At 47.0% G+C, this 24,650-nt stretch overlaps 1 protein-coding gene across 1 annotated transcript; it reads left to right on the top strand.

The window, feature by feature from the left end:
- The first annotated feature begins 268 nt into the window (after window positions 1–268).
- pip4p1a (phosphatidylinositol-4,5-bisphosphate 4-phosphatase 1a) lies at window positions 269–22,049 on the top strand. The gene is made up of 7 exons (XM_088633958.1): window positions 269–494; window positions 8,758–8,948; window positions 11,955–12,061; window positions 13,144–13,249; window positions 13,888–13,940; window positions 15,408–15,498; window positions 16,278–22,049. Exons 1-7 carry the CDS (start codon window positions 308–310, stop codon window positions 16,419–16,421), a joined length of 879 nt encoding a protein of 292 aa, XP_088490084.1. The 5' UTR covers window positions 269–307; the 3' UTR covers window positions 16,422–22,049.
- The last annotated feature ends 2,601 nt before the right edge of the window (window positions 22,050–24,650 follow it).

Below are 24,650 nucleotides of genomic sequence, written 5' to 3'. Positions count from 1 at the left end.
TTTTTCCCAGCAGGTCTCCCATTCACGTTGTCAGTCGGGAGTTGTAAGGTGATATGGCTGACTCCGCTGTTGAAATAGGCGATGTCAGGCGATACATTCTAAACCTATAGCGTTACGACTCTCTGGGATCATCAGGGCTGCTGATGTGATCTCAGTGATGTGGGGTTAGTTGGCAGGAAGGTTGCGTCCGCTCACGGCCACGGGCCAGGCGTACGAGCGCAGACAAACGCCGCCGCACTACGGAAGTGCGAGTGTGCGCTGGAAGAGGGAGGTGTCACATGGCGAGGGCGAGCGCGGGCCTCGTCATATGACGCCGGGTGCGCAGCGCAGTAGCTCAGGCTCCCTTCCCTGCCTATTCTCACCCGGTATGGCGGACGGCGAGCGCTCCCCGCTCCTCTCCGATCTGAGCGATGGAGGTCTCAGCGCCGGCGGGGGCCTCCCCGGAGGCGGGCTGCCCTCCGCCCCGCCGTATGGCCTCCCGAACAAGCCGCAGAGTGAGTACGAGCGATGCGCCGAAGCCTGCCTGCCTTCCTTGCCTGCCCTGTAGCATAGTGGGTGACCGCCGGTGGGGCTCCAGTATAAACACTCCCCCGCTGTGGCAAAATGAAGGAAATAAGACCGAAGGAAAAACCTGCTTGCGCATCTCATAGGCGTCCAGTTACAGTAGCATAATGGCTCGCTAACCTTTGCACTGATGGCCACTTTGTGAGGTGATAAAGGAGGGATTTATTTCTTTAAAGACCGTGCGTGAATAAGTGTCCTCCGTCCAAGCGATGCATTGTTAATGGTATGAATCTGGGAATCTCCTAGCCTGTAATTCTCTTCAGCTTTTCCGGTACTGTTTAGAGGCCGACAATGCGTTTCAACCACCCCCAACAAGTGATCGTCATTTTCCTCCAAAAAATACGGATTTCTGCGTTTCTGTGCGTAGTCGATAGCACTCGGACGTCTCTTGTGAAACTCGTCCTGCTCCTCCCCTACACACGCGTACCCCGTTCGCACGCTGGGTATATTGTGAATGTCTGTCACTCTTTTAGTTGGGGCTGATTCGACGGAGTGGAGAAATATCGATTGTCTCACGCGTGTTTTAATGCGGAGTGAACGCAGCAGCCATGTCCACCTGAAACTGCTGACCTGCTATATGCGCTCCGGGCAGCTGGTGTTTCAGGAGACGAGCTGTGTGGGTTTTCGCGCGTGTTCGTGAAAACTGGACAAGTTTCAGGGCGTGAAAACAGGACTCCCCCCTTTTGCGAAACGGGGGCTGAAGAGGGGCTTACTTGGTTTGACTGCTTTAAGAAAGAAGGCTACGAAAAGGGCGCTTCTCTTCGAAATCGCGGTCACAGAATGAAAGGATTGCATTTATGACTTGGTCTTTTGCTAGATCATTTCATTTTAATAGCTGCCGGCGCCTCCCTCTATTAGAAGATGTTTTCATTGTTTGTGTTTCTTTTTTTTTGGTCAATGAATTGATGATGCTCCGCAATGTTTACGCTGCTTTTGCAATTGCAGCCGAGCACCTGATTTGATTGACGGGCGTTTCAAGCCACCCCGTGGCTCTTTCTGCCGGTTCCACCACACAGCAGCCAACCACGTTTTGGCAAAGGCGGAGCTAAGCTCTTTTGCCCGCCTCGCCGACAGCTCGGGAGAGTGTTTGCAAGGGCTTGTGGGAAATGTAGTTTAGTGTTTGTTTGCCCCACACAACAGCCTCTTGAAAGCGTGTTTGCACTCACACGAGAGTTAATTTTAGCGTTTCCTTGTCTGTGCGTAATTGCGTGGTTTTCTCCCAGCGTATAATGAAGGAAGCTACTCCTCTCGATCTCCTTAGTAGCTTGTGCAATTGTGTTATGTATTCATTTAGTCCTGACTATCTGTACAAAATCTTTCATGTTAAGTGTTTGGCAAAAATTATTATTATTATTATTATTATTATTATTATTATTATTATTATTATTATTATTATTCCAGCAAACATGTATTCACAAGTGAGCCTTTCTGGAAAGATGACTGGTAATGCAGGGATAATAGAATTATTCATATTCTTTTATTTAGGGAAAGGCAGGTAAAACTTTCTGAAGTGTTTATCAATTGCAAGAGAAAACGTTTCAACTTTACTATTAATTTAATTTAAATGGTAAAACGTCTTTAAAAATGTTAAAGGAAAAATAATTGGCTCATCTTTTTTTATACGAGGGTAGTGGTTGGGACAGTGATGGCTTAGTGCTGTAGAGTACTGGGTGGGATGTTGGACTTGTAGCTGAAAGGCTATGGGTTCAAATCCTGGATGAGAAGCTGCTGCTGTTCCCTTTAAACTTCTCAGCTGTTAGAAACGGGTCACTTTTTATTTCAAATTAATAATATTTATAAAGGTGGGAGGCAAGGTGGTTCAGTGATTAATATGACTGCCTCACAGTGCTGGGGCCCTGGGTTCAATTCCAGACCTGTTTGTGTGGAGTTTGCATGTTCCCCCCTGAGTTTTTGTGAGTTTCCTCTAGATGCTCCAGTTACCTCCCGCAGACGTGCTGGGAGGTTAATTGGCTTCTGGGAAAACTGGTGCAAGTGTCTGTGGCATCCTGTCTGGGGTGTATCCTGCCTTCTGCCCATTGCTTGCTGGGATAATATTTAATAATAATTGCTTACACTTATATAGCGCTTTTCTGGACACTCCACTCAAAGCGCTTCACAGGTAATGGGGATCCCCTCCACCACCACCAGTGTGCAGCCCCACCTGGATGATAGGATAGACTCTGGCTCCCCCACGCCCCTGAATGGGATGAAGTGGTTAGAAAATGGATGGTTTGGTTTCTAAAGGTCCCAGTTGTGCTGTTAATGATCGTTTTGTTTTTCAAGAGTGGAATCTCTCAGTGAAGAAGTTGTGAGTAGCAGGCAGTCTTACTGCAGGGATGGATGGCCATGAGTCGTGATCGAAGGGGCCGGATTTCACTTCCTCTCGGAGGAAGATGGCCGGTTCCAGGGTGAACAAACTTTGCGAAGAATTCAGAAGTTAACGTGAAAGCACAAGGAAGCCTCCGGAAGCTATTTTTAGGAACTCGTGCCAGGAAATAGTGTGTTTTGTCATGCAGGGGATGTTAAGTTCTAGGGGGCAGTCTGGGGCGTTGCTCCAGAGTATCTTATGAATCGGGAGCTGTGAAGATGCTGTATCCGGGGAACCTGATGATCAGGAATAGGCTGTAGGAGCTGCTGTCATTCTAGAATGTTCTTGTTGTTCTAGAACTGAAAACATCGAGCCGCAGCAAAGCCCAGGTCGTCTGCTTTGGCCGTCCTTTTCGTTTTAATTGCGTAGTCGGCCAGATGTTATTCGTCTTGTTTCGGGATTGCCTTCCTTTTTTTTGGGGTTGGATTCTAACGTTCAGGTTTGATCGGCTGTGAACGTGGTTGCCGTGTTGTGAATCGGCCCCGTTTCGGAACCCGAATCCTCGCCGGTCTCCGGCCGGTCTGCCAGCGGCCCACGTGATGTATAGCGTTCACCCGAACCAAGAAGTTTTTCTGCTGCTCCCTGGATTTCTCTTTCTGGGCTCTAGACAGAAGGGCGGTCCAGTCCTTTTCCTGGGAACCTGTGTCCTGTGGAATTTGTACATCCCTAAGACCTCACACAAACACACCTGCATGTCCTCCTTCCCGCCGAGTTCTTATCCGGAACAAATCTTCCGCTGATCCTGTGCACAACCTGCTAGCCGGAACGTTAATGTTGCAGGCAGGTCTTGTAGCTCTGACGCATTACAAAGGGACATTGACTTCTTTTCATGATCAGGATCGCCTTCCTGGTTTTTCTTGATGGGATGTGTTCCAGCACAAGTTCAATGCTGTGGCAATGTGTTAGTTGTGCGCTCAAGGCTTTAAAAAAAAAAAAACTTACAGATGGCTCGTACTGTACTGTGATGCCAGTCAGGAAATGCGCGACACAATGAGAGCTTTCTCTTTCTCCCAGTGCTGACGGTCTGGTGTGTAAATTGTACTTAGACCGCCCCCAGGGCAGGATCAAGCGTAAATCCTGACATCTTAACTGCCTGAACAAAACTGTACAACAATTTTCCAGTGTTAGAGTTTGTAACGCCTTTAATAAGCGATTTCCAAGCGTTGGTCACGGTGAGGATTACGGTCTGCACTCAGTGGGTGGAATTGTGACTTTTGATTCTGGTTCTGGAGGTTCTGTGTCCCTTGGGTTTTGTTCCAATTGGGCCCTTCATCACCACTGCTAACTGGTCCCAGTAACTGATCTGCTTCCTGGTTTCTGGACTCAGGCCTTTATTTCAACAATACCCCGGTACAGTAGTTATTTTTTTCTTGTCCTACATAGTAGTAGTAGTAATAATTTCTTACACTTATATAGCACTTTTCTAGACAGTCCACTCAAAGCGCCTTACAGGTAATGGGTATTCCCCCCCACCACCATCAGTGTGCAGCCCCACCTGGATGATGCTCCAGTACCACACACCCGTCCCATCCCAAGACCTTGTCTCTCTCACCTGTTTGTCCATCATCAGATGTTCACCTGTCTAGATCTGTTTATCCAGAAAAAAAAGGAGCAAATTCATCATTTGCAAACTGACCAGAGAGCTAACCTCTGTGTTCCGACATTCCTGGAAATAATGTGCTGTAACGGGGGAATTATTATCGCAAAAAGCAGACTGGTTACCAGCAGAAGTTAACATTGGTGATTGAGGGTCCAGCTGAAACAAAACCCCTCGGAAACTGGGATTCCTCCAGCACCAGGACCGAGAGTCGCTGCTGGTTCTCTTGAAAGGGGGTTTCCTTTTCGTTTCGGTTTTTATCTGTCAGCACTTCTGCCGAATAACAAACAGCTGACTTCTCCCATGTCAAAGTTTTTGTTTGTAGCTCCAAAAGCCCACGGTTTGCCTTTTGGCCTAGCGTTTCGCAACTTGAAGGATCGTGATGGCAGAAAAATGCTTACTGGAGGGCTTCGACGCACAGTCTGCTCCCAGCCCCCACTAAGAGGGAAAAGGAGCTGTACTGTTTTACTGCCCGATTCGTCAGACGCAGCCTGTTTGTCATCTGAAGTCCGTAAATCGTAGCGTTTTGAAGATGCTGACTTGTTTTTAAGCATCAGACTTTTTTTTTTTGAGGGGGTTGTTACCGAGGGAGGGAGGGGGAATTGTAAGTTCTCCCAAACCTGTTAAGAAAGAGAGGTGAAAGTAAATCCCCTTTAAATTGGAATTAGCGGGTGTTAGAGCCCTTGCCACAGCCTGTGATCTCGAGAGCGGGAGGCCCTTCCTTTCGCAAAGAGGAGCGGGAGTCTGCAGCAGGGCCGCCCAGACATGTCGCAGAAGCTGGCTCGCTTAAACAAAGAGATCCCCCTGCGTTCACGACCCAGCAGGGACCAGCCGAGTTTGACATTCCAGCTAGCCTCCCGGGCCTTGGCAGTCGATCTTGTGTTGCAGGGCAATGCCAGGGACTGGGCTGCAGATGGTGCATGTGGTCAGCTGGTGCTTTTCGGTCTGCTGGACAGCAGGAGGTAGCGGCCAAGCAGATAATGGCCTCCGAGAGGGGACAGAATGAGCAGAATGGACCTGCGCCCGCAGAGCGTACGGGGAGGAGAGACTTGCATGACCTGTGAAACTCCTTAGGACGCAAACGCGCAAAAACAAAAAAGTCTACCGTGTTTAATAAGGTAAATCTGCGCTGCCTAGCAACCCCAGAGCATTCCTGAAATGCCTCCTTTCAGCGAAGGGAAAAACCAAGCTTTATTTGCTAATTATTTTTAATAAAGCAGGGAACTGGGGAACTGCAGTAGCAAAGGAGATCTTGCTGTGAGAGGAAGGGTAAAAAAAGTAAGAGAAGGTGTGGAAAAACGACCTTTGAATGGCAAATATCTCCCTTTCTTGTTTAGCTCTCTTGCAATGGAGGGGGGTAGCCTTGTGATGAGTGTCACAAGGGTTTATTCATACAAGCTTCATAAACACTCCACAACATGCAGACAGTTTTGAAGAGCTGTGGTTTAAGGAAGCTTAATTAAAGGTTAATGACTTGAGTCTTTACAATTCCTTGATTTGTACTTGATTCCTCCCCTCAATGTTTCTGTATGATTTTTTTTTTAAAGATCAACGCGGTTGGCATGGTTTGACCTCAGGGGGCACAAAAGCCCTGTGCAGGCCTAAGACAGGGGAGCCCATTCTGTCTCCCAAGGGTAATTTGACACTCGAATTTACTGGCCTCTTTTAATGCCCAGCTTCTCAAGAACAAGGACAGGCTTCAATATCTCCAGTTAAGCATTGGAGTCATTTAATTAGATACTTAGGAGCTCAGGTGCAAGGGAACAAGAATTAATAATAATCACATTACTTTATTAACCCTTTACAATTTCTGGCATTAGGAATTATCTTTTCGCATATCCCAGCTTGCTCTCCATGAGACACACAGACAGGGAGAGAGCCTGGGGTCAGAGCGCAGGGTCTGCCATTGTACAGCACCCCTGGAGCAGTTGGGGTTAAGGGCCTTGCTCAGGAGCCCAACGGAGTAGGATTCCTCTGCCGGCTGAATAATCAAATCAACTTAAGCATCTGTTACAAACAGAGGGTGACTAAGAAAGCCAAAAGCATCAGGGAATATGTGTGTCTCACCCCCTCCTTTGCGAATTCACACTTCTCCCTTCTGGGAGACACCTCTGTGGCCCCCAGGTGTAAAACCAACAGACTCAGGAAATCTTTTATTCCCACTGCAAGTACACTCTTAAACAATGCAAAGTATCTACCTTGTCTCTTCTCTCTTGTTTTTCATCTCCTGTAATACTACTGTATTCTCTTCCCTTTTGTTGATGTCTTTGTCATTGTGTTGTGTTTGACTGTGCCATAAAACAAATTTCCCCCATGGGACAATAAAGCTTGACTTGAATTGAAATTGTGCCCTTCTTCAATCTGATTTTAGGGGTTCCTGGTCCTGGATCCCCACACACACACTTCTGTGTTTTGTTCCAGCTCAGCTCCGTCACACAGCTGAACCCTTCATTGACTCAATAACAGGCTTAGTCGGTCAGGTTGATGGTTTTCAGCTCTTTAACATGTTGGAGGTCGGCTTTTAACGATTGCCTTTCTTGCATAAAATTGCAAAACTTTAAAGTAGTGTGGAGGGGGGGGGGCACTTGCTTATAATACAGTCAATATACTTGTCTTCAGTTAAGGCTTTATTTGGGGAATTGGGTAAACGAGGCTGGAAAGAGCACCAGCATTGAGAACCCCTGATCTCATGATCACTTGTAAGGCTCTGCATGGGTTACAGTCTTCCTACTCCCCACCTCGCAACCTTCTCTCCTCTGACTGGGGTCTCCTGTCTGTTTCCCAAGCTAGTTTACATTCTGTAGGAGACGGGTCCTTCTCCTTCTATGCCTCAAAGCTCTGGAATCCTGTCCCCGAGGATATCGGAGAGTCACCTTCCCCGAGCAGCTTCAAATCCAGACTCATTACCTTCTCCTGCGGAAAGGCTTTCATGTCTGTGTCTGCTCCTTGCACCTTCTTCTGGTTTTCTAATCTTTTGTGTTTCTTTGTATTAATTTCATCACCTGTCTTGATGGTTTTATTGTTTTTTTTTTTTCCTGTAAAGTGCTTTAAGAAGATGATTTTATGTAGCACCATTTAAATTTTATTATTAAACTTTTATCTAGGAGATTTGCTATGCTAGAGGTCACCTCTGCTTGGCATCATGAATAGTGGGCTTAAGATTTACAGACCCTCTCTGTTGCAGTGCTTGCCATTAGCTGCAAATTTTCTTGTTGGTCTCCTCTCTAACCTGCAACTGGGGCAGAGTGGTGGCTCAGTGGCTAAGGATCTGCGCCTGTGGCTGAAACGTTGCCGGTTCGTATCTTGCGGCCAGCAGAGGAATCCTACTCCATTGGGCCCCTGAGCAAGGCCCTTAACCCCAACTGCTGCAGGGATGCCGTATAAATGGCTGAGCCTGCGCTCTGACCCCAAGCTTCTCTCCCTGTGTGTGTCTCATGGGGTACATGAAAGGAAAAATTCCTAATTAAATTTCCTAATTCCTAATAAAAAATTGCATATGGCCAATAAAGTGATCTTGAAATCTCATGGCATTGATGTTGCACCTCTGTACAGCCTTCTTGTAAAATCAGATTCCTCATGCGCTTGAAAGATTTGATTCCTTCCGCTTATGTAGTGCTTTTTTTGGATACTTCACTCATTGCTTTTTACCGGTAATGAGGACTCCCCTCCACCACCATCTGGAATGAAGCGACTGCAGCCAAATTGTGCAGTACACTCTCCATACACCAGCTATCGGTGGGGAGGAGAGCAGAGTGATGAAGCCAGTTCAGAGATGGGGATTATAATGAGGCCGTGGTTGGTAAAGGCCAGGGGGAAATTTGGCCAGGACACCAGGGTAACACCTCTACTCTTTTCGAGAAATGCCCTGGGATTTTTAATGATGGCAGGCAGTCAGGACCTCGGTTTTATGTCTCTTCCGAAGGACGGCGCCTTTTCTACAGTCTAGTGTCCCTGTCAGTATACTGGGGCATTAGGACCCACACAGACCGCGGGGTGAGCGCCCCCTACTGGCCCCACTGACACCTCTTCCAGTAGCAACCTGAGCTTTCCCAGGAGTCTCCCATCCAGGTACTGACCAGGCTCACACCTGCTGAGCTCCAGTGGGGCTGCCAGCTGGGAGCTGCAGGGTGATGTAGCTGCTACTTAGAAGGAAAAGGTTCTTCTCCAAGGATCAGCAACACCTGTGTGCCTCTGACGTAGCCCCGCCTCCTCGGTGCTCTTTCCGCAGGCTTCCCGGGGTTCCCCAGCTCCCAGCCTTCGGTGCTGCCCGGCGAGGACCCCCCGCCCTACTCCCCCATGACCTCCCCAGAGAGCGGCAGCGCCCCCATGATCAACTGCCGGGTGTGCCAGTCGCTCATCAACGTGGAGGGCAAGATGCACCAGCATGTGGTCAAGTGCGGGGTGTGCAACGAGGCCACGGTGAGTATCTGAACCCCACGCTCCCCCCTCCTATCCCGCCGCCTTAACATACAAGTCATAAGGGGTCTTGTCGGAGGGCTCACCCCCTTTTCACCCTTGCAAGACCCCTGCCCTGCCCTGCCCTGCCCTGCCCTGCCCTCTTCCACCACGACCACAGGGAAGTCTCGGCTCGTATCCACTGTGAATAATATGGCCTCTTTTCCTGGGAGACGCCTCTGTGTCCCCAGCTCTAACGGTAAAATGTTTATCGGGCGCGCCCCATCTAAAAACACAAGACCATCCATTTTCTACAGACGATCATTTCAGTGAACACAAAGCACAAAGTCTGGTCCTGAACAGCTGTTCTCACCGAAAATCTAGAAAAAACGCCATGAGTCAGAGACACCTGTCTTTCCTCGACGATACTTTAAAGCCAGATTCCTCAGAATTTAAGGTAGGTCGGCTTATAAAAACCGTTCAGGGTGACTTGAGAACTTCTAGGAGGGGAAGAAAATGGCAGGGGGGTGTTTAATTAAAGAGATTAACGGCCTCTAATTGGCACGGTCATTACCTCCGCCAAGAAAGCTCAGTGTCAACAAGTGGCAACTGACCCCCCTTTCCAACTCCTATTCACCTCCATCTTTAAAAAAAAACACAAAACAGGCTCATCTCTCATCTTTCCCGCCCCTCCTCACAGGAACCCCTCCGCCACTGTTTCGTTTTATGTGAAGTTCTGGACGGGCTGGCTGACCCTCATACAGGCCCAGTAACAGGCCCGGCCCATGCAGATGAGCGCCAGCAGGATAACCACGACCCAGGAGGCGTAGATGCCTCCGTACCGCTGCGCGTGCTTCCACGTCCCAGCCTGTGGGAAAAGCAAGAAAAAAAATCACCAGACACCTTGCCCCCAAAAATCCCGTAACGGGCTCATCTCTCATCTTTCCCGCCCCTCCTCTGCTACTGCTTTGTTCTGGACGGGCTGGCTGACCCTCAAACAGGCCCAGTAACAGTAACAATGTGTATCGGGCGCGCCCCATGTAAAAACACAAGACCATCCATTTTCAGCAGACGATTATTTCAGTGAATGCCAGCTGACACTGTTACGTCCCAGTGTGTGGTCTGTGCGTGTTTGTTGTTATGGTCCACGCTTCTGACTTTGATTGTTCTCTCTTCCCCGTTGGTCCATCATTACACCACTGTTTCCGTATGGCATCATCTTCAGTTAGCTTCTCGATCAATCACAACTCATATTATTCAGTATAAAACATGGAGGCTTTCAGGAGGAAGGGGCCTTTCGTTTGACTTCGGTCCCGCTCGGCTTTGGTTTTCACTTCGTTTTTGCCTCGGCTTTGTTGGTTTGTTGTTTTGCTTTCTGTGTGTGTGTATGTTTTCGTATAGCTACGACTTTGTTTTTTTGTTGGTTTCTGTTCGTCTCTTTGTACTTTCGTTTGTTTGGGTTATCCTTATTTTGCCATTACCTTGCCCAAACGTATTGTATCATCAACCTCTGTGTTCATTTGTACCCTGTTACTTGTCTACTCTCGTTTGTATTCCTAGTTCACTCATGTTTTTGTGTGAACTTTTGTGTATAGAGTTAGTTCAGGTTGTTGGGTACATTTTGCACACACAGTTGATTCTTGTATTAGTACACTAGTTCAGTACGGGTGAGTGCCGTTTGTCTTGTATGGTTTTGGGTAGTCAGTGGAGGTTAGCTAGGGTGTTGAAGACGCCGAAGACCGTGTGTTTCGGGTTTTCTTTTGTAGTCAGGTCAGCTTTCCCTCACTTTCTTAGCCAGCTCCATTTTGTTTATTTTCTTTTCTTTGGCACCACTTCATTTCCCTTACCCTGTGTGTTATTGTGTCCTTAAAATCATCACTTTTGCACAGAACCTTAATATCACGCTTCCTAGTCCCTCACCAGAACCCACTTGCTTCTGAAAATTATGCTAAACGTTACACCCCTTTACCCCTAGACACTTGGGGTCGTAACATACACAAAGCACAAAGTCCGGTCCTGAACAGCTATTCTTACTGGAGAAAAACACCCCGAGTCGGAGACATCTTTCTTTCCTCCCCTGCAACGTAACATGACTCTCTGATCCGCTGACGTGCGGTGGTCTCTGGTGGTGTTGTGCTGGACTCCTGCCGTAGGCCCTGAAGCACGTTTCCCCCAGGACACAGGGAGGCTCTAATTGATGTCGGTGCGAGTCAGCTCAGAGCAGTGGGGTGCCGCGAGACTGACGTGGAATCAACCAGCGTGGTCAAAGGTTTGGTTTGGGGGGGGGAGTGGAGATCGAAAGGTTTCTTGCATTGAAGCTGTACATCAAAGAAGGGGTTGAATGTTCTAGCTAACGAGCTTTCAGTCTCGTAGCAGATGAACGTTTCTGCAACCCAATACTTGCATGGGACAGTGGTTCGGGACTATTCTTTCACTGTGCGGCATGTCTGAAGCCATTTACACGGTTCTGGTCAAATTAGTGAGGGAGGTTCAAACCCAATAAACCTGAAAACCGAGAAAACAATTTACATTTTAATTTCATCCGTGTAGGATTTGATCTAATTTTCAGCGCTTCAGTGTATGAAAGCTTGATTGTTTTTTATTTCCTCTGTGGGTCTCTCTATCTGTTTACTGACCTGCTTACTCGGAGCAGGACACGAACTGTCAGAAAGCACAGTGCGATTCCTCTATACTCATTAATAGGGCATCGTCCGACTGCTGTTAAACGCTGTAGTCATAGAGACAGCCCCCCCCCTGCCAATCTAGATATATAAGAAGTGAAATGGTTGTCAGGAGTAAATATGAGTGACCCTAATTCAGGGATTCCCCAATCCTAGTCCTGGTGGGTTGGCGTGTATATATGTCTGCAGTCTGGTTTGGATCAAAACCACAAAGCTGCGTCAGCTCGATTATTGGCTGAAGCGGATGAGTTGAGCACTCAGGTACCGGTGCTTTAAAGAAAGCTCAAAACCCTGCAGGCGTCCGGTGGATGGGGAACCCCCTGTGTCCTAATTGTTTGTTGGTTTCCAGCCCATCAAGAACGCTCCCGCCGGGAAAAAGTACGTCCGCTGTCCCTGTAACTGCCTGCTGATCTGCAAGGTGACGTCGCAGAGGATAGCCTGCCCTCGGCCGTACTGGTGAGTCCCAGGGCCAGCTTTTGGAAAGAGCCATTAACCCCCCTCTCTTTTTTTTTTTTATATAATCCACAAATGTGGAGCCCTAGCGATTGATCTAAACTGTGCCAGTACCGAACCACTTCTCCCTTCTCCGGGAAGACTCGGCCTGGACTCTACGTAAGCACCTGTGTGCTCCGGCCGCCTCGGAACTGAGGAACTCATTTTTCCCAGCCCCCGTGCCGGCTGCGGTTCACTAAAAGAGCGCGCAGTGCGTGTTGCATGTTGCTCTCCCCACCGGGTGTGTCTTGTACAGGTGGTAAGGATAAGGGGGGAGAGAGAGAGGTGGTTGTCCATCGAATTGCCATCTGAGGAATGGGAATGGGAGTGGGAGGAAGTGGGAGTGGCCGAGAGGACATCCGGCTAAATATGGGTCTTTGAGGAGCGCCGCTGCGGGCCTGTAGATTTACGTCGCATCCTCCCCCTGCGTTTGTTGGTATCCATCTGGCTGTCTGCCAGCGATGTGTGGAGCTTTCGGTTGTGTGCTATTTCGGTTTTATGGTTTTGGGAGAGTGTTGGAAAGCCATCAGACGATTTGCAAAGTAGCCCACTGATCCCATTCAAGAACAGCAGAATGTATGAGCAGTTGATCCAGCTTCCACTGTAATTAATGTCATTACTCACACGATGAGTAAGTAATGGGAGGAGTAATTGGGCTCTGTGGCTCAGGATCTGCGCCTGTGGCTGGAGGGTTGCCGGTTCGTATCCCGCGGCCGGCAGAGGAATCCTATTCCGTTGGGCCCCTGAGCAAGGCCCTTAACCTCAGCTGCTCCAGGGATGCTGTATAAATGGCTGACCCTGTGCTCTGACCCCCAGCTTCTCACTCCCTGTCTGTGTGTCTCATGGAGAGCAAGCTGGGGTCTGCGAAAGGACAAATTGCTAATGCAAGAAATCGTATGTGGCTGATAAAGTGATCTGATCTGATCTTACACCGAAGAGGAATGTCGCTGCCTTCTTAGCGGTTCACAAGTGGTTTTGTTGCAGGTTAGTTATCTCCATGACTCTGGTGTCAAAATGGTTTCAACTCTTTCACTTTCGTCTGGCAGTAAAAGGATCATAAACTTGGGGCCCGTCCATCCTGGTCCAGCCAGCCCCGAGCCTCAGCCTGTAGGAGCTCGCGTCACTTGTGGACACTGCAAAAACACCTTCCTGGTAGGTTTCCCGTTTCACTATCCTCCCACAGAGCTTGTGGGGTGGGCATGTCCTCCAGCTGTGGTCCTCGGTGCCTGTCTGTGGTGTTTCCCAGTGCCTCTCCCCAGATATTCCAGGTACTTGCTATCACCTCTCAAGGATGCACATGTTAAGTTTGACTGGCTGTCTTCCCAACCAAGAGTTCAGACCCCATTCGGTCCCCCCCGCCCCGAGAGTTGTGTCACACTCAATATGGGGTACAAGCTGAGTGCTTGTTGGTGGTTTTACTGCTCAACCCCCTAAAACTGGGATGGTTAGAAGCAAATTCCATAATAGATATTACTGTAAGATAAGGCTCTGTAAGCAAAAAAAAAAACAGTTTGCGTCATTTATTTTTTTTACTTTATTTTATTTTAGGCAAAGTATTTTTTGTCCTGCGTGTCCTGTGACGCAACCTTTTTCCAAAAATATAGGCTGCTGACTTGTTCTCCTTCATCTTCCCACTGATATTTTCTGCTTCCTGTCAGACCCTGGCCACCCATGTTTATTTTTTCCTCCAGCGCTGCTTATTTCTCTTCAGTTTAGACTTGTCTGCAGAAAAGTGTATCTGATCGCTGTTCCTCAGGCGACCTTAACGCTGTCTCTCCTCTCTTTTGCAGTGGACAGAATTTACAGACAGAACATTAGCACGATGCCCTCACTGCAGAAAAGTGTAAGCAGTCTTGTCCCATTAATCAATTCAGGGGATGTACCAACTTGAGATATGTGCCATGGGTCAGCAGTGGAGACCAACTTGGAAATGAAAGCACAGATTTATTTTGTTTGCCTCTTGATGAGTTTTAATTAGAGATCAGCAGGAATCTCAAATATAATCTGCAAATATAGCAGGTTTTGTTTTGAAGCAGGAGTTTACTGGAGCAGAAGCAGTCAGTAGTTCCTAGACTGTCAGGCCTTAAAGATCTTACATCTGGTCAGGCATTGTTGAGGTGTATTAACTGAATTTATGGAGACAGTCAGAGCCATGTTCTATAATAATAATTCCTTACATTTATATAGTGCTTTTCTGGACATTCCACTTAAAGCACTTTACAGGTAATGGGGACTCTCCTCCTCCACCATCACCAATCTGTAGCCCCACCTGGATGATGCAACGGCAGCCAGAGTGTGCCAGTGTGCTCACCACGCACCATCTATTAGTGGGGAGGAGAACAGATTGATGAAGTCAGTTCAGAGATGGGGATTATTAGGAGGCCATGAGTGGTAAAGGCCAGTGGATAATTTGGCCAGGACACCAGGGTTAACAGCCCTACCCTTGTCGAGAAACACCACACCACACCTCATTTTGGTTTTTAATGACCAAAGAGAGTCAAGACATCGGTTTTACATCTCAACCGAAGGACAGCGCCTATTTACATCATAGTGTCCCCACTCACACCTGCTTAGTTTCAGTGGGTTGCAAGTTGTGAGTTGTATGCAGGGTGACACAGCTGCTGGCATAAATCAGAAGGACATTCAGTCAGCTGTCCATCTTCTCTCACACCGACACCAGTTCGGCTGGAGCTGTACACAGAACTAAGAGAGGTTCCATCTTCTGCATACTTTAATCACACCTGGGGACATGAAAGTGAGGAGGCTGTTGAAGGAGGCCTCTTGCAATTAACTGCCTGCAGGGGGTGGGGAGTAGTGTTGTGTGATTGCTCACATTAAATTCTCTTCCAGAGATATTCTGGGCAAAACCTCTGCTGAAGTGCACAGTATGGTTTTGTTGTCTGCAGGTGGGACACGAGAGGGTTGTGCCACTACTTAGCATCTGCTGGCCAAGAAGTGCCAGAACTAGGTTGTGGGTAGTCGGCATGTATCTGGTGTACAGGTGCCCGGTTTGGTTTGAATTCCACTGTGTGCATCCCTTGCTTCAGTGGTGCACCTTCAGGTCTTTGGAGGTAGTTAGGAGAACTAGAGTGGCCTGTCACGTCATACTAGAGACGAGGAAAAAATGTATTTCGCTGGCAGTAATGCACAGTAGAAATACTTGTCTTGACCCCGCTGTCTGAGCTGGAGAAGTTGAGTAGCTGCATGAAAGAAGGAAGCTGACTTTGGGTTGGGTGGTTGAGATGTTGTAGGCAGGCAAGATTCTGTAGCTGGAACTGAGGTTTGCTCTCTGGCTCCTGTTTTCCTCCAGGTCTTCCATCGGGAGGAGGTACCCACGAAAGAGATGTCTGTGGTGCTTCCTGATGGGTCTTCTCTTTGCCATGGTTGCTGGGGGTCTTGCGGTGAGTTGGCCCTCCTTCTCTTAGTTCTCTCAGTATGGGGTTTTGCTGGGACGGTTAAAATAGTAGGCCTGTTGTCCCAGAGCACAAAGGGTTGTTGCTCTCTGCTGCTATGTGGCATGTTTTGCATCCAGATATCTTCTAATGCTGGAATCTGTGGTTTTGGTGCCAGTGTCAGTTCCGAAACCCCAGTTCATGAATCTGTTCGTAAATGACAGTGAGATTGAATTGGTTCCCCCAGGAAACTATGGGGGAAACTAGAGAGGGAGGTGCATATCCCAGTTTTATGTTCGGTTGTAATGGATTAGGCAGAATAACAGGCAGAATGAAAACAACCTGCCCCCTCAGTAATCAAACGACCCAGGACTCCATGGTGCTTCTACTAAAGATTCCAGATTGCTGGGTCCAACAGCAGGATTATTTGTTCCTTATGCTCCTTCCCCCTGTTTTCAGACCTAAATGCATCTTCCCTAAAATCCCACTGCTGACCCCAAAATTGACAACTCCTCATTTCGTGTTGAAGGTGTTGTCATGGTCAAGGGGTGTTTGGTGGCACTGGAAGTGCACAGCTATTTTGGTCTGTGAATCTTGTAAGAAAATGTTGGTGGTTGCAATCTTCATGGGTCCAGAGAAGATTAGTGACCCTGTTCATGTGAATTAAAATGTTCACAGACACGTTTAGAGCTATCTGTCCTTTTGGCGAGGTGTCTGGTGGGCCTGGTTTTCAGCGAACAATTTTTTTTTTTGTCTATTTGATTTTTTTTTTCTTGCTTTTCCCACAGGCTGGTACGTGGAAGCACGCGCAGCGGTACGGAGGCATCTACGCCTCCTGGGTCGTGGTTATCCTGCTGGCGCTCATCTGCATGGGCCGGGCCTGTTACTGGGCCTGTATGAGGGTCAGCCAGCCCGTCCAGAACTTCACATAAAACAAAACAGTGGCAGAGGGGTTCCTGTGAGGAGGGGCGGGAAAGATGAGAGATGAGCCTGTTTTGTGTTTTTTTTTTTAAAGATGGAGGTGAATAGGAGTTGGAAAGGGGGGTCAGTTGCCACTTGTTGACACTGAGCTTTCTTGGCGGAGGTAATGACCGTGCCAATTAGAGGCCATTAATCTCTTTAATTAAACACCCCCCTGCCATTTTCTTCCCCTCCTAGAAGTTCTCAAGTCACCCTGAACGGTTTTTATAAGCTGACCTACCTTAAATTCTGAGGAATCTGGCTTTAAAGCATCGCTGAGATGTTGTCTGTTCGTTCCGCGAAGAGGGAATGCTGGGATTTTAAAAGTTTTACATTTTGATTTTAAAAGTTTTGTTCTTGATTCAAGGTAGAAGAAATCCTTGCAGGTGTCAGGTTGAGGGGCTTCTTCTTTGTTTCTCCACAGGATGATAGTTGATATTGAAGGCTTTTGCACGGGTCTCCGACTGGTACACGGAGTGTTAGTTTTCAGTTATCAGTCTCCAATTATAAACTCACTGGTCAGAATTTGAGGATCCGACTGCAGAGTCGAGTTGCTGAACGAACACTACGTGAGGGTGTATCCCACAAGGCCTTTAAATATTGACAACCCACTCCCCATCCACGTTCTTCCAAAGATTGCTTTCTGCGGAGGTTGCACTGAGACCAGTGGTGTGTGTGTGATTGAATTGCTGGGTATATGGATCTGTCCAATTCTTCTTTTCAAAAGGACTTGGGAACTAGATATTGTTCTGGTTGGGAAAGCGATGATGGAAATACATCATATTCCTTAAGACTCCCACACATCGCCAGGCTGCTGGGAAAATGCAGTGGTTAGACTGGTTGGGGAAAGGGCTGTGTTTCTGATATTTTTTTTACCAATGAATGTGTCCAGCTACATAGGTTTTTTTCTGGTATTGTGTGACCCTGGTATTAGTTGAGTCTTCCATCATTAAGTCTTTGTGTTGAGCTCTCTCTTGAGCTACAGCAGGATTGGTGATAATCCTAGTTTTTCCCCACTATGCTTTGCTGAGAGTTTAACATGTCCCTCCGAAATCTGAAAGCACCTAACGTTCCCGTCAAGGAAAGTCAGAAAAATTCAGACGAAAGTGAAAGAGGAATCAAATGGGAGATGAGTCATGCTTTAAAAGAGTAAGATTCCCCAGTGTGTTCTGGATAATGCATACACGTATAAACACATGAGTTCTGTAAGTTAGGGACCCAGTTTCTATCTGTGTTTAATAGCTAGGAGATATTGCCTGCCCCTGATAGCCATCTTTCCATACTAAAAACACCCCTCCCTGCTAATTTTACTCCCCAAAACCCTAGTCCTCAGAAGATCCTCAAAGATCATTTTTTAATTTCGATTAAAAAAATTACATTACCATCATTAGTTGGTCCTAGCTCAAGTGATCAGAGCTCGCATTCTTCTTCCTAAATTCTTGGGAACCGACGGGCCAGATTTTTTGACATTATAGTTTGCGAATCAAAGTTGAGCTTCTTCAAATCTGATCCTTCCTCATTTTAGTCATCACCCTACATAGGCAGGAGTGGAACAGCTGTTTTTGTGATTTCCTAAATTTCTCTTTGTAGAACGCTTTTGGACAAGCATAGCTGTTTGTTGCATAGCAGAAGACTTATTTTTTTATCCTGTGTGGATACTAATCTGGGTTCTTGTTCAGTCTTGGCCAGTCAAGGGCTTCTGAGCAGAAGGGTAGTGAATCCTAACTTTGAGTGCCTTAACGCTTGATGAACAGAAGTGGAACCTTCTGTTTAAAGATCCGTTTTAAAAGTAGGATGGCTTTGGTCGCTCTCCACTGGGGTGTGAGAGGTGACATTTGCTCACTGTATGTGTGGCTGCACCAGGATATTTTATTCCCTGCAGATATCCGGCAAGATGAAGTTTGTTTGCTTTTAGTGGAGCTGACGCCCAATTTCCGTGGTTTACCACTGCAGCCGAAACTAGACGGGAGAAAAGGAAGTGAACTGCTGAGGAACTTCTCTGTTTGCGATCTATTCTATCAGGATTGGACCGAGCTGTAGTCCGACCACAGGTGACCTGTAATAGCATGGAGTCTTTTGGAAACGGGCATTTTGCTGGTCAGGGATGACAAGGGAATCGAGGCCAGTAGGCGGCAGCGATTATCGTTCCTGTTCTCTCACGCCTTAACTCAACGCGAACAGTTTAGGAATCTCTTAACATGAGAAAACCTATGATTAAAAGCAAGTAATTCTTTCAGCTTACACATAACACAAATGTATGGGGTGTTTGTTTTAAAGTAACTACCAGGATGTTTGGGGGTGGCGTAGCACAGCGGGTAAGCCTTTGGACATATTAGTGCAGTAGGTTCCACTCTGTGCTGCATACACTGCTGATGTACCTAGAGGTACTGTATCCCAGTTACTTCAGACCACCCAGCTGTATAAGTGCTGGGGGATGTGACCCCATGCGATAGATCGGTGTCTCATCCAAGGGAAAGAGGGAGGGGTGTTTTGTGCCCTCTAGTCTGCAGAAACTGTGCAGAAACCATGATATTAAGCTAGGTTTCTGGCTGCTCTGAAAATGATTTGTTGGTTTGAACATCATACATCAATCTTCATAACCTTTTCAGCCCCACACACCCACACACACACACACAGAAAAATAATCTAGTGCTCAGATTTCTTTTAAATACATTCCTTTAGGTGAAATTATAGCCACCTTAGTTCAGTGGTCGTTACCCCCTTTACCCTTTGATATTTCTTTTCTGTGAAGCCGTAGTTAAACTCTGCTTGGTATACCGTTGTGTTTCATCTACTTCTTTAGGAGTCAGAAATGATGACCTTTAACTTTTTGCCAGCATGTGTCGTGCAGAAGGACTTGTGGGCCTCTCTTCCTCCCTGGATCCTATAGGGGGCGCCCCTTGAAATCTCCACGGCTGAAACGGTCTCCCTTACAACTTAGGTGATAGCTTAAAAGGGCTGGTAAGGGTCTAGGACAGAGACAGGCTACCCCGAAACATGTAGAGGGCCTGACCAGAGCCCTACCACCTAATACAGAATTAACAAAAATGACAAAATCACAAAGTAACTTTTTATTGGTAAACGTCCATTGGCATGAACCAGTAACAGGTTGTTTATTAACCGGTTAATAAAGACACAGTTAGCCCACCACTAGTCTAGTTTACATTAGGGGTAGTATTCATGAACTGACTTTGCACACACTTAAACCATTCCAAGATTATCGTGAAACCTGACTTTAACTGCTTGGAAACAACGTGTAAGTGATCATAATTGCACAATACTATGAGCTAGTCTGATGAGCTAATCTGGGTCTCTGCGTGGCCCATAGGCATTCACTATTACCGTCCAGACAAACAGGTGGTCTATATGTACTCGCCTAAGAAGGTTTTTATTTTCTTTATCATTATTGTTTTTTGGCTGCTATTTCTTTATGGTGGGTATAACAGAGCCACTAATGTACTGTATATTTTGACATGAGTGCTGAAGAATCTATATTTTTTGAGATTTGTTTTTCCTTCCGATCTATACATTGTGTTTCCTTGCCCCCCCCCTTGTAAATCGGTAAACACAGACATCAGGCTCTGGTGAAAGAATGAAGGAGATTTTTTTTCATGTCTAATCCAGGGTGGTCCAGTCTCTGGTCCTAAACGGGGGCCCCGTGTCGGCAAGTTTTCCAAGTTCAGTCAAAGCACCAACTGCTAATTAGCTGGGCCCGGTTGGGAAATTGGTTGGCTCTGACCAAATCTGAGCTGATGTTGGTCGTCAAGAGCCGAGTTGGGATGCAGACCTTTAAGACGCACACCAGCGCTGTGGAACCAGAATTGGACCCCCCTTTCCTATACAAATCATGCATTTGCGGTTCTGAAAACAACACGGGCAAAATGATTATTTTTTTTATCCAGAATGTGTGTATGTTTGGCAGTTTGCAAGCAGGGTGGTGACTTTTTTTTTTCCCTTGAAATCAATGAGCTGCCGTTACCCAAAAAATTGCAACGGACGCTTCTGAATAATGCACTCTTTAAAGGGGGCAGTGTGTTAATCCCCGGGGGGCACAGGTGCTTGGAAATGTCATTCACGACACTGCATTGACCTTTCCGAGGCGGGGTGACCGAGCCCGTGTATCTGTGAGTCATCAGTGCTGGAGAGGCAAGCGCCTTCTTCACATGGTATGTGAAGGGGGCCGGACTTGCGCGTCTCCTGAAATTAAGATTCCAAGACGCTCTTCCAGGATTTCAAGGGCGGACCTGGATTCCAGGTCTTTGTGGGTCATTCCAAGCAAATCCTGAATTGTCGTCCGCGTTAATTAATGGCCTGGAATCCAGGTGCTTTGGTTGCTGATGCTGGTCTTAGACACACACACAGACACACACCTCTGCTGGTTTTGGGTTCCAGCCGAGCCCTTGGTTACACAATCGGACCCCTTCATTAACCTGACATGGTTGATATTCATCAATGAACTGTTTGATCCCAGATCTTAAACACGTTGGAGCCGTTGGGTTCCGTAAGTGAAACGAAATCCCAAAACGGGAGGCTAGAAATCAAAATGCCAACATTCCAATGAAGCAAACTTCTGGGCTCAGTTGAGGCTTCAGTACTCTAATGAAGGTGTGTTGGAATGAAAAGCTGCAGTTTGTGTGGGTCACCGGGACCAGGAACCACTGGTGTAGGGGAATTTGAGAATGCTTGTCTCGGCACCAGTGAAGACAATCCCACCGATACAATAGCTGGTGCACATCAGCTCTCGACACCCCCATCTGTATCGGTGTGCACCGTCCATGTCCAGGCCCTCGACTAGGAGATTCAGTGCGTTTTGGGCTTAATTTTAAAATAAAACCTCGACCAGCTCTTTAAGTTATCGGTGGATTAAACAGGTACTGCCAGGTAACCCTCCTGGTCTGAATGATGCAGGATCGCTGGGATCGATAAGAGCATAGAAGCTTCAATTCGTCACCCACGTGTCCAGTCCGGGACCTGCCAGTTTAAAATGAGCAGGAGGGGCACTGAGCTCACCCGTTGTTTTGGTGAACAGGATGTAGGCACGAAACGGGGGAAAGACCAGGATGGGAGAATACTGGCAGCTCCCCCGAATCGGGAAAGGGAGTAGGGGGGTGGCAGGAATGGGGGGGGAGTCTTGGAATCTTGAGGAAACGCAAAATGTGCCGCCATTCGATTTTCTGTGGACGTTGCTGGGTAAAGAATGGAACACCAATGCTTTTTACATCTATATATTCAGTATATATAGAGCTTATATTCGAGAATCAGAAAATAATGAAACATGCCAATTAATCCTTTAAATTGGTTAAGTGGAATCTCTTCGTTGGGAACTAACAATTTCTTTTGTACATATAAGTTAAGATGTGATTTGTAAATACATGTATTTATTTTCCTTTGTTCTTTAATTGTTGCACTACCTTTACAGAGATTTGTTTCCTTTATTTTTGTTATTTTTTTTTAAATGTTAATGAACTGGTTGGGACATTGACTAACGGATGATCTTCTATGTTTAACCCCCCCGTTGTGAAAACTGGACATTAATAACTGACTTGAGTAGGTAATCATAAGCTGTAAATACCTGAAATAAAGCCAAACCCGAACTGTGAGATGGCTGTGCTGTTTGGTCTTTTAAAGCTTAAAGAAGAGGGGTTACAGGGGTCAGTAGTGGGTGCACACCCTGGGTCTGTATACACTGTACAGCCTATAATGCCCCAGTCTAGTGAGGGGGACACTATACTGTGAAAAGGTGCCGTCCTTCAGATGAGAGTACTGTAAAACCGAGGTCCTGAATTTTTGCGGCCATTAAAAATCCCAGGGCGTTTCTCAAAAAGAGTTGGGATGTTCCTACCTGAATTTCCCATTGGCCTTTACCAATCATGGCTTCCTAATAATCCCCATCTCTGAACTGGCTCCATCACTCTGCTCTCCTCCCCACTGAGAGCTGGTGTGTGGCGAGAGTACTGAAGCATCATCCAGGTGGGGCTGCACACTGGTGGGGGTGGAGGGGATCCCCATGACCTGTGAACCGCTTTGAGTGGAGCGTCCAGAAAAGCGCTATAGAAGTGTAAAGAAGAATTATGAAAGTTGGATCTAGTCTGAGCTGCTGGGACACACAAATTGTTTTTTGGCAAGCAGGTTCGAGGCTAGCTGCTATGGTGTTGGAGCCAACAGTCTGGCTTATTTCAAGAAACCGCTGGATGTGACCTGCAGATCACTTCACGACTAGCAACCAGATGAGCTAGATAGGCCCTCTTAGTGGAAGAACATTTAAGGTGAGAAGAGGACAGTGAGAAGAGGATGCGTGTCTTTATGCAAAAGATCATGGGAGTACAGAGCAAGCTAGCCAGCTGTGTTGTTGCAGCCAATACCCTTGCTTCTGTCAGGACAGTGCTGGGTGAGATTACTACCAAACAGGTAAGTGAGATGGGATGAATGGCCTATTGTCATTTGTAAAATTTACCTCATGCACGAACAAGTTCTTTCGCAAACCCAGGGAGATTTTGTTAAACCAGCCCCGACGCCCGAGAATCAAGTGGTCAAAGCTTGATCTTGTGTCCTACGGAGACTGCAGATTCAGACTGGGCCAGCCTGACAGCTGGGTGTAAGTAGCACACAGGTGAGCAGGGCTGAGGTTCATAGTCTGTCAGGGGCTCGGTCTGTTGCACAGCACTGCCTTCTGCTGGTAGGATGGCTGTAGGATAATAGTATCTCCAGTTGCAGCCATGCAGAAGAGACTTTCTACGAGATGTGGATTTGTAGTCTTTGCCTTTGTAGTCTTTGTAGTCTCTGTGGACTAATTTGTAATTGTTAACTTCATGTTTTTTTAATACAATGTGCAGGTAGGCCAAAATGAGGCTTAATAGCTTATTGATCTAAAATCATCTCCCACTGGCTTCTGAAGTGAAGAATTAGGAGTGCTGCACCCAAGGGGTGGTGTGTTTTTTGTATTTTTCCTTATGAAATGTAAAGTGTGCTAGCATATTAATGTAATCCCGTAACATAAGTGCAAAATATAAGGAGAAAATGCAAAAGTGATATTGCACCAAAAATGGAGACTGGTGAAAAGGAAACAATGGAAAATATGTTTAGATATATTTTGCAAATGTCTCCATTCAATTGGAGACCCTCCCTGAAGCTGGACAGTGCAGTTTAGTGGTACGTCTCTCCATACAGTGCGAAGACATATATGGTGAATACAGACTTGGAAGGCTTTAAGAGGAATCTGTAGCTCATCTCCTGGAGGGGCCTGGTGTCCTTTTTTTTTCTGCTCCCATTCTTGCTAGCCTTCCATCCATCCATCCATCCATTTTCTAACTGTTTCTTCCAATTTAGGGCCGCCGGTGAGCCGGAGCCTGTCCTGAAGAGCAAAGGGCACAAGGATGTTTACACCCGGGATGGGAGACCAGTCCATCTTTTCAGTGACCTCATTGGTCTAATTTATTTAATTTGCTGCAGCACTGCAAGGGTTCTAACCAGATTCTGAGGCGATGTATGGGTGCCCGTAACTTTAATGAAGTGACCGTCTTGAGTAAAAAAAAAAATGTCAAGTCAAATGTCGAATGGGACCCAGCTATGCCAACATTTTTGTTGGCTGGGTAGAAGAACGCTTCTTCGCTTCCTACACTGGCTATGTCCCTGACCTCTACAAACGATATATTGATGACTGCGTCGGTGCCGCCACATGCTCCAACGATCAGCTTGAGTTCTTCCTGCACCATTTCACCAACTTCCACCCGTCCCTCAAATATACGGTTAATATATCTTCCACCACTCTTCCGTTTCTAGACATCCACTTGTCTATCAACCACCCCCGACTGTCCACTTCAGTTTATTACAAACCCACGGATTCACACAGCTACCTCCTGTACAGCTCATTTCACCCCAACCACACTAAAAACTCTCTTCCTTTTTCACAGTTCCTTGGGTTACGACGATTATGTAGGGTCTTGTTCCCAGACCCGTTGAAAACAAGTAGCCCATTTACTGATTACACAGGTTGAAACAAAAACCAGCTGTTTTCCTCTGTTTTGTGGATGGGGTAAGACCTGGTTATAAAGAATGACGAGGCAAGAGAAAGCTGACCACAGCCCGCAAGTCTTCACTGAGGAGAAGCCGGAAGTGTTTGTGTCAGAACGGGATGTAGGGGTTGCGCAAATTCTCATTGACTCCCTTTTTCGAAGTGGGGCGACCAGATTAAAACGGATTAA

The sequence above is a fragment of the Lepisosteus platostomus genome, chromosome 6 (genome assembly GCF_059453375.1).
Source record: "Lepisosteus platostomus isolate fLepPlt1 chromosome 6, fLepPlt1.hap1, whole genome shotgun sequence".
In the NCBI taxonomy this organism is placed as follows: domain Eukaryota; kingdom Metazoa; phylum Chordata; class Actinopteri; order Semionotiformes; family Lepisosteidae; genus Lepisosteus; species Lepisosteus platostomus.
The sequence above is the reverse complement of the archived record's forward strand: the minus strand, read 5'-3'. Positions and strand labels throughout refer to the sequence as shown.